Genomic DNA, 8,517 nt, shown 5'->3' with positions numbered 1-8,517 from the left:
TAGATACATATACGCTTGCCGTGGCGACGCTTGCGACGGGTCGCCACGGCAAGCGTCGCCACGCCAACGCCACGCCAATTCGGTTTACAAGTGAGCCTATAGATGTTTCACATCAAAAATTTGAAGAAACAGGATTTATGTAACATACTGTATATTGAAAAGTAAAATGACAAAATAATTGAATGTATTGATCGTACGTTATAAAGAGACATCGATGGGTAAAACCTCAGTGCAGTGTGTGTGAGCGGGAGCGCGGTCAGCTGGGTGTGGCGGGGGCGGCGGGGGCGGCGGGGGCGGGGGCGGAGGGGCGCGCCCGCTGCGCCGCGGCGTGCCCCTACGGCCGGCGCGGGGGGAACATGCCGCCCCGAGATACGTACCCACTACTGCCACCTACCGCTGAACATAACAAACATCACAATTAAAAAACTAATTGATCGCCTAAAGATATAAAACTATTTAATTAAAAAATGTGAGCCGTCATGGGACGCCTGGCAGATGTGAAACATCGTGTGTGTACAAGTAATATGCATAAAATATTAAATATTATAATTAAATAAATAATAATAATGATAATGATAATGACAATTATAATGATGGTAATAACTATAATAATGATAATACTGATAATGATGATAATGATAATAATAATATATATATGTATACATATATAAACCTTAGTATAGCGTGGCGACCCGTCGCCACGGCAAGCGTCGCCACGCCAACGATTCGGTTTACAAGTGATCCTATAGATGTTACACATAAAAAAAAATAAAAAAAACTATACTTACATTGGTTAGGGAAAGGCAAACAGTTGGATTTTAAAACTTCTTCATGGTTACCATATGCACAAAATTTAACAACTACTGTATTAGCTGAAATCCCTGTGACCTCAGCCTCATAGAACTGAAACAATCAATATATCAGTAAACAAGAACAAAGTAATAGCAATGAGAAAAAAATGTACAAAAAAAAATCTTACATTATTGTCTTCCCAGTAAAGCGCTAGGCATCTGTCCCCAACTTTCCAATTGATGTCGGTGACACCAAGCATGGCTCGGGCTTGTTCATTAACGGCTGCGTTTTGGAAACCAAGCAGAGAACCCGGCAGGAATGGCCCGGCAGGTCGCATCGTATTGTACTCCTGGGGTCTCCCTCCATAGCCATATTGCCGGCCATTATACCCACTCTGTGCACCGCCCATATAATTCATATTTGCATACATTGGATTTTGCAGATTTTGTTGAGGTTCCATATAGCCATTAGACTGTTGATGTTGCCTCCGTTGATACTGTTGGTCTGGATATTTTTGCATATCATTGGCCCTCCGGTAGGCAGTCATGTCCTGCATATTCTGATTAGGCATGAATTGTTGCTTGAGATACATTTGGTCTGGATGTGTTGGATAATTACGGGGCATATCTTCACTAGGCCTTGATGGATTTGAAAGTATATTTAAATTAGCTGTAGCCTCAGTTAAACTGTCCATTACGTTACTGTTGTTACGGAAGTTTTGGGACAACTGAATCTTATTATCATTCATATTTCTATCATTATACCTACTGTGGTCGTAAGGATTATTTGGGTTGGGATATGAGTTGTTGTACTGTAAGTTCAGATTGACATTAACATCTTGTTGCTGCTGGTGTTGGTGTTGTTGATGTAATTGTTGTTGTTGTTGTAGTTGTTGTTGTTGTTGTTTTTGTTGTTGTTGTTGTTGATGATGTGGTTGTTGTTGTTGTTGTTGTTGTTGTTGTTGTTGTTGATGATGATGATGATGATGATGTTGTTGTTGTTGTTGTTGTTGTTGTTGTTGTTGTTGATGATGATGTTGTTGTTGGTGATGACTCTGATGATGGTGTTGATGTTGTTGGTGTTTATTTCTCTCATCCAACTTTTTCTGAAATCTTGGCGGTTTTTCATTTTGATTTTGATACTTCCTATCATCTCTGTGATGATTATCATTTGAATAATGCCCTCTGCCTTCTGATTTATGTCTATTTGGTCCATCATATCTATGTGATCTTGAATTACTTTTGGCACTGTTTCTCTCCTTAGTATAGTTCCTGTCTCCTCTATCATCAGAAGAGTTATTTTTTTGATTATTCTTGTCTTTGTCTGGAATATTTGGAAGTTTATCTTCCAGAAAATCAAATAGGGATACCATCCCGGATGGTTTAACGGGTACAATATCATCATCTGTTTGCTCCCTGTGGCGAGGTTTACGTTTAGGTGGTTCTGTCTCTTTCTTATCTTTATCCTTGCTTCTGTTTTCAGAATTATCTCTCTTTTGCAATATCCTCAATGCTCTATCGACATTATTTTTTGTATATTTAAGAGCATTTTCAGCTTGTTCCTCAGAAAAACCAGCATCCACAATCTTTTGGACATTAGCATCCAGTAAAGGCTTAGTACCTCCTCCAAATACCTGAAATGTGACTCATATATGAAAGTGTTCTTTACACAGACTATTATACCTATATTTTACTACACTGAAAATTATTATACCTTTTTAACACCTGATAACCTTTGAGCCTCAGCTATTGCACCTTTTCTTTGAGCTTCAAACTCAGCGTTGTCCTGTTTATTAGCTTCTTGTAAGCTCTTGAACTGTTTGTCCAAGGTCAATGCTTCAAGCCTCTGGCCAAATGGAATCCATGGTGGAGGACCACCTTCAGCACCTATACCACCTTAAACCAACAACAATCATTACAATTTAGACTGAATCAGAAAATTTTGTGACATTACACTTCAAAACTACATTTCATTTTAACAAATTTAATTCTTGAATTAAATAAAAATAAGTGACACTATTTATAACTTTTTAATGATAAACTAGTTGAATTGTTGTGAAAACAAAGCATATTCTCATAATCCAGTTACATTTATTGTTACAACAAATGTAATCCCTATTTTACTATGCTAAGAAGGTACGAAGAAGGTACCTTCTGTCCACAACGTAAAACTAAAACTCAGGGTGAGGTTCTTCTATCATTTATAATCATTTAAAACTACACACAAATAGTATACCATACCTCTAGTATGCTTTGCAAGGCTTCGATTTAGTTCCCATTTTTCAATCATATGAGCAACCTTTCCTCCTAAAATTGTTATTACACTTGGAGATAACCAGATAATACCATGACACACTTCAAGTCCTTCATTATTGAGCAACAACTTTGTGCCTGGTGGAGTATTAATGCTAAGGCTGGAAATGTGACTGGTCTCTAATCCTGTGCAAATTGTTTTCCCATCATGTAGGGTCAATTTCAACATTCGAGGAGCCGAACAAGATTCTTCATTGGCCTTTGGTGCTGAAACATTTCTTATCTTCTGTATTTGAACGACTATCGGTTTTTCGAGCTTGGTAGGATCTTTTGTAAAATCTTCTGGAAATGCACCTTCTCCAATTTCCCTCAAGTCATACTGCAACATAATGAAAATATGAAGTTTTACTTAATTGAACCATATCATGGTCAATTTGTTAAAACATTTAGATGTATACTTACGTCTAAAGCTTTTCGGCTAATGATGTTTACATCCTGAATTTCACCATTTTCACTAATAGTATCAATCCCCTCCTGGGTGAGATGCCTGGAAATATACAATTTTCGTAAATAAAAGTGCAACCAAAGATGCATGTTCAGATTTATAATTCGACAACTTACCAGCCTAATTCATTTAAACTCTCCATAAGCGACATGTTTATAATTCTATCTAAACTATAACATAAATTCTGAAACACTTAATAAATAAAAAAACTGATACGGGCACACCATATTTCAGTTGCCTATTTGTCAAACAGGCAGAGAGAGAAAGAGTAGTAGAACTGACAGATAAATAAATCATAGATTTTGTCGTTGATATTTTAATTAATGCCAACGCAGAGCTTTCTTTTGTGTACACACATCCAAATAGAAAATTAATTATTTAAAATGATATTATTGTGCATGTCTTTAAATTTTACTTTTTAATAACGGGTATCATATTCTCAAAAATATGGATTATCTTGATATTAGTATTTGTTGGTTTATGTTTACTCTATTGATATTTTAAATGGGATAAAAGGTCATTAACCTGTCAAATTACGTTTACTTGGTTTGATACAATTTATCTATTGATAAATTGATAAGGATTTATTTAATATTTTCTAATCTCCAATAAATTGCCCGTACTTTTCTTTTCGTAGTTACATCTTTTATATTTTACAAAAAAATCAACATGTCATCGGTAAGAAATAAAGATGAATAAACTTTTTAAACGAGTCTTGAATAATTGATAATAAAAATTAACCATTTTGTTACAGACCCATATTTTTAACGTAGAAATGACATGCGAAGGCTGCTCCGGTGCTGTAGAGAGGGTACTAAACAGGTTAAAAGGCCAAGGCGTTAATGAAGTGTCTATCAGCCTTCCTGAACAAAAAGTATCTGTAACATCTTCTCTGAGTGCTGAGCAGCTGCTAGAGGTTATCAAGAAGACCGGAAAAAAGACAACCTATGTTGGAACACAATAATACTAAATCTTTGCAAAGTTATCATAAGGAAATCAAGGCAGGTATTAATGTTAAAAGCTGTGAACCAAGTTTCATAAATATTGTACTTCAGTTAAACTTCTCATAAAGAAGCACATTTTATTACTTTGTAGTTCTATATGACAAGTTTTAAATCATTTTATCGTTTGTTTGTAAATATGAAAACTGTTATTGATATTACATTAACTATATTTTTCAGAGTACAGTATTTAATAAATTTATTTTCATAAACAGTTATTTTACTTGTTACTACTAATTAATAGCTACTTCTTCTAATGTATTAAGTCTCAAGTCAACTATGTCCACAGCTTCATGCAAGGCATTTAAGTGATCGACAATAGCATTGACTGTAGGTAGAACATCAGCACAATCGCACTCCTTTATTGTATTCAGTTTGCTTGGCAAAGGATCTTTCTTTGCCCTTTTAACAAAAGTTTCATTTTTAGTACTGTGGCTGTCGCTGATAACTTTAAATCCAGTATTTAAGGGAAATGTTCTCTTGCGACCCACCCACTCGATAGTTCCACTTGTATAACAAATGTCAGTCTCCTTGAGTTTAATCATTCCAAACAAATCTTCTTCCTTATTATCTCTAGCAGAGCAATTAATAACAGACGGTACTCTGTATGTGGAAGGATTTGGAGGTGTACGTGGAATATGACTGTTATGGCCAACACTAAATGTGGGAGATCCAACTTCTGAATCCATATCATTCCTTGTGCCACTTCTAAATGGATTTCTCTCAAATGTGATGTTTATTGGATCAGTAACATTCCGTAAGTTTTCATTAGTTTCTTCATAAAAAGTACTGCTGGCAACAGGTTCTTCTGGGTTTGAAGGATCATCCAGATGGACAAATGTGACAATGGGATACTTGGAGCTGTGATAGCATTTGTACCATAACCTTGCACCCTAGTTCAGATGAATTTAATATTAAAATCCCATCAAACTAGTCTTATAAGAGTCCACTTCAGACTGTGCTTTCTTAAATATTTGTAGGATTACTTCAATACTATGGAAGGTGTTATCTACAAAATAAAAACTAGCTTTGGATGAATTTTATTAATACTTAGACCTTTTCTTCTACAATAAATTAAAGTCAAAGAGTCTCATATTTACAGACAATAATCAACACACATATGTACTCAAATATACAAACATAAAAACAAGCACATGCAATCTTTATCATTGTATCTCGTTAGTTTGACTATTTACAAGTATATAAGATGCAAAAGAACCTTGTGCAAATACTGGTTAAATGAAAAACATAATATTTATGCAATATTTTACAAAGAATCTAAGAGTTTCTCATTCCGCTACATTTCCAACTTCACTATTTTTTTATACATCGATTTTTAATCTATAATACATTAATTCCTTCTTTGCAAGAATCTTATCATTTGCCATATTATCATATTATCTTTGTTTTAATCCCAAGATGAACATTGTGTGTTAATAAATAAATAATCAAAATTTCTACTATCATATAGAACTGCGTTGTTCATCTTTTCATTATTTTTTACTGATCAAAATATTTTATCTACAATATGCAACATATATTTTAACAAATACATGTTTACACAAGCTTCATAAAACGGCTTAGCCGTTTCTTAATTAATGAATTATGATGTCTCACGAAAGTTTAAACAATTTAAGCTTCATAAAAATTGTATTGATGATTTAACTTATTAAAATTATTACAATATGAACTACGTTTACTGCAAAGTTAATCTAATTACTCTACAAATGCTATCTCTTTTTGACAACCTGAGTTCTTCTTGTGGATGTTGCTTTTTGTGAAGCACTTTGTGGAGCCGATTTAGTCTGATTGTATTCTTCATTTTCTTTACCTTCATCAGCAAACTCAGTGAAGTTTGTACGCCATATGAAAACCTACAAAATATAGTCATGCTAATAAACAATTTCACTACTATAGAAGAACTATTTTAATTTCTATTTTTGTTACCATTTTGTCTTCACCACCCGATGCAAAACCACTTCCGCTAGTTGAAAAGTTGACAGAATTGATAGCGCCATTGTGCCCCGTTACAGTAAATATAGGATGACCTTCAAGTAAATCTAAAATCTAGATAAAAAATATAGCATTAAACTAAAAATAAATGCAATTGTCTTACGGCAAATAATAATTTTCTTTAACATACCTTTATTTTACCATCCTTCCCAGATGTCAAGATATAACTTCCACTGGGATGAAAAGCCAATTGTGTTACTGCATCATTGTGTATGCTGAAAACATTGTTAATTTATTGAAGAGCTACTAATTCCATAAACATCACATTTTTAACACTTTCAATACCACAAACCAACACTAGACTATTTGGTGCATAAAAAATATATTGGTACTAGCTGTCGCCCGCGACTCCGTCCGCGCGCAGTTAAAAAAAAAAAACAAAATGAAAAATAGATGTTGGCCGATTCTCAGACCTACTGAATATGCTCACAAAATTTCATGAGAATCGGTCAAGCCGTTTCGGAGGAGTACGGGAACGAAAACTGTGACATGAGAATTTTATACATTAGATTGATTGTGTAATAGATTAAATATTATAGCTGTAAATTACCTATAATACTGGACAAGATTATGAGTTCTAATGTCATAAACCATAACATTTCCATGTGATGATCCTATAGCTATGTAACAACCAGATGGATGCCATGATAGATGTGTGGCATAGACCTTATGATCCTTATATTCATGTATACACTTCCCAGTATCTGGGCTCCAAAGTCGAGTTGTTTTATCATCAGAACATGATGCTATAACAGACCCATCATGTGACATTCGGGCACATCGCACCCAGTTTGTGTGACCAACAAATGATGAAATAAATTTATACTTCTCACTTGACCACAGCTTTACGATTTTATCATCTGATGCTGTTAATATCTACAAAAATTTGATTAATAAAAAATTAATTTCATTGTAAAATTAACTTTAAATTATCATTTTTTACATTTAAAAATTTATTTATGGTGATATCACAATTTTATTACCCGAGAGCCATCAGGATTAAACTGTACAGATCGTACAGTTTGAGAATGAGCTTTGAATACTCCAGTACTGCCTGTAACTGTTGGCACCCACAATCTAACAGTCTTATCACGGGATGCTGATGCCATATACTTTCCCCTTGGTGAGAATGTTACATCCATTACAGCTTCCTCATGTCCTTGGAATCTATAACTGCGCATGGGCCGACTCAGATCCCATAGCTGAAAAGCAATAAAAAAATTATAGCCCCATAGTGAAAAATATATCTTAAATGTAATTTTATAATCTCTCATAAACAATTAAATAAATGGAAAGGTTGTTTTTTGTTTCATAAATAAATTTTTACAAATAAATATTGAAATTTACCAAAACACTATGGTCCATGGAACTGCTAGCAATTTGTGTATCATTAGGATTATAGAACAGAGCTGTAATCCCGCCATGGTGACCCTTAAGTTGTTTTTCTAAAGTTGGTTTAAGGGTACTACTATAATCCATTATTATTTTTTCTCACTTACTAGCATAGATAAATATTGATCTGTTTTCGTTTCTTATAACATATTTAAAACAACCAGTCCAAGGCAACTAGAAGAATCCAATCAAAACCACTTTCTTTAATATCAACCACTTACAAAACAAAGGAAAAGCAAAGTAGGCAAATTCAAAAAGACACCAATTTTTAAATTTCATTCGCTGGCAACTGTCAAAACATAACAACACAACATTGACTCATCGACAAAGAACCGGAAATAGAAATGTCATGCGAAGTCGGAAGTTGCCCTTCGGGGAAAAATCGGCGAAATAAATTGTATGGAACTCAAAATGATAATAAAAGGGTTATTCAAATTTACTCTTCCACCACGGAGTACTGTAAATGCAATTTATGCATTCCAAAGTTATTGTAGGTACCGGTTAACGTAAAATATAGATTTGATAAGTTTCAAGTGCAGATTAAAAATCGTTTATGGTTAGG

The 8,517-nt window shown here is 34.2% G+C and overlaps 3 protein-coding genes across 3 annotated transcripts; 1 reads left to right on the top strand and 2 right to left on the bottom strand.

Annotated features, from left to right (window-relative positions):
• Positions 1-294: 294 nt before the first annotated feature.
• LOC106710563 (tudor domain-containing protein 3) lies at positions 295-3,734 on the bottom strand. The gene is made up of 8 exons (XM_045677935.1): positions 3,666-3,734; positions 3,507-3,591; positions 3,033-3,423; positions 2,506-2,687; positions 1,870-2,425; positions 980-1,623; positions 789-903; positions 295-396 (listed from the first exon to the last, which is right to left on the bottom strand). The coding sequence occupies exons 1-8, from the start codon at positions 3,698-3,700 to the stop codon at positions 335-337; spliced, it is 2,070 nt and encodes a 689-aa protein (XP_045533891.1). The 5' UTR covers positions 3,701-3,734; the 3' UTR covers positions 295-334.
• Positions 3,735-4,066: 332 nt separating this feature from the next.
• Positions 4,067-4,633, top strand: LOC106710611 (copper transport protein ATOX1). The gene is made up of 2 exons (XM_014502704.2): positions 4,067-4,227; positions 4,304-4,633. Exons 1-2 carry the CDS (start codon positions 4,219-4,221, stop codon positions 4,511-4,513), a joined length of 219 nt encoding a protein of 72 aa, XP_014358190.1. The 5' UTR covers positions 4,067-4,218; the 3' UTR covers positions 4,514-4,633.
• An 85-nt stretch (positions 4,634-4,718) lies between these two features.
• On the bottom strand, positions 4,719-8,474 carry LOC106710584 (POC1 centriolar protein homolog A). Its single transcript, XM_045677932.1, has 6 exons — positions 7,911-8,474; positions 7,547-7,765; positions 7,114-7,439; positions 6,694-6,778; positions 6,498-6,617; positions 4,719-5,443 (listed from the first exon to the last, which is right to left on the bottom strand). Exons 1-6 carry the CDS (start codon positions 8,040-8,042, stop codon positions 4,784-4,786), a joined length of 1,542 nt encoding a protein of 513 aa, XP_045533888.1. The 5' UTR covers positions 8,043-8,474; the 3' UTR covers positions 4,719-4,783.
• Between the last annotated feature and the right edge of the window lie 43 nt (positions 8,475-8,517).

Source organism: Papilio machaon, chromosome 5 (assembly GCF_912999745.1).
Source record: "Papilio machaon chromosome 5, ilPapMach1.1, whole genome shotgun sequence".
Taxonomy (NCBI): domain Eukaryota; kingdom Metazoa; phylum Arthropoda; class Insecta; order Lepidoptera; family Papilionidae; genus Papilio; species Papilio machaon.
This window is presented reverse-complemented; position numbering and strand designations above follow the sequence as displayed.

What these genes read in the sequence shown, in the direction of transcription:
- LOC106710584 (XM_045677932.1), bottom strand. Translation starts at nt 8,042, where the DNA reads ATGGATTATAGTAGTACCCTTAAACCAACTTTAGAAAAACAACTTAAG. An exon ending in AATCTTGTCCAGTATTATAG is followed by an intron (nt 6,779 to 7,113) that starts GTAATTTACAGC and finishes CAATGTTTTCAG; the next exon opens with CATACACAATGATGCAGTAA. An exon ending in CGGGTGGTGAAGACAAAATG is followed by an intron (nt 5,444 to 6,497) that starts GTAACAAAAATA and finishes CATCTGAACTAG; the next exon opens with GGTGCAAGGTTATGGTACAA.
- LOC106710563 (XM_045677935.1), bottom strand. Translation starts at nt 3,700, where the DNA reads ATGTCGCTTATGGAGAGTTTAAATGAATTAGGCTG. An exon ending in GGTTATCAGGTGTTAAAAAG is followed by an intron (nt 2,426 to 2,505) that starts GTATAATAATTT and finishes GTCACATTTCAG; the next exon opens with GTATTTGGAGGAGGTACTAA. An exon ending in TTTGCCTTTCCCTAACCAAT is followed by an intron (nt 397 to 788) that starts GTAAGTATAGTT and finishes TGTTATGTTCAG; the next exon opens with CGGTAGGTGGCAGTAGTGGG.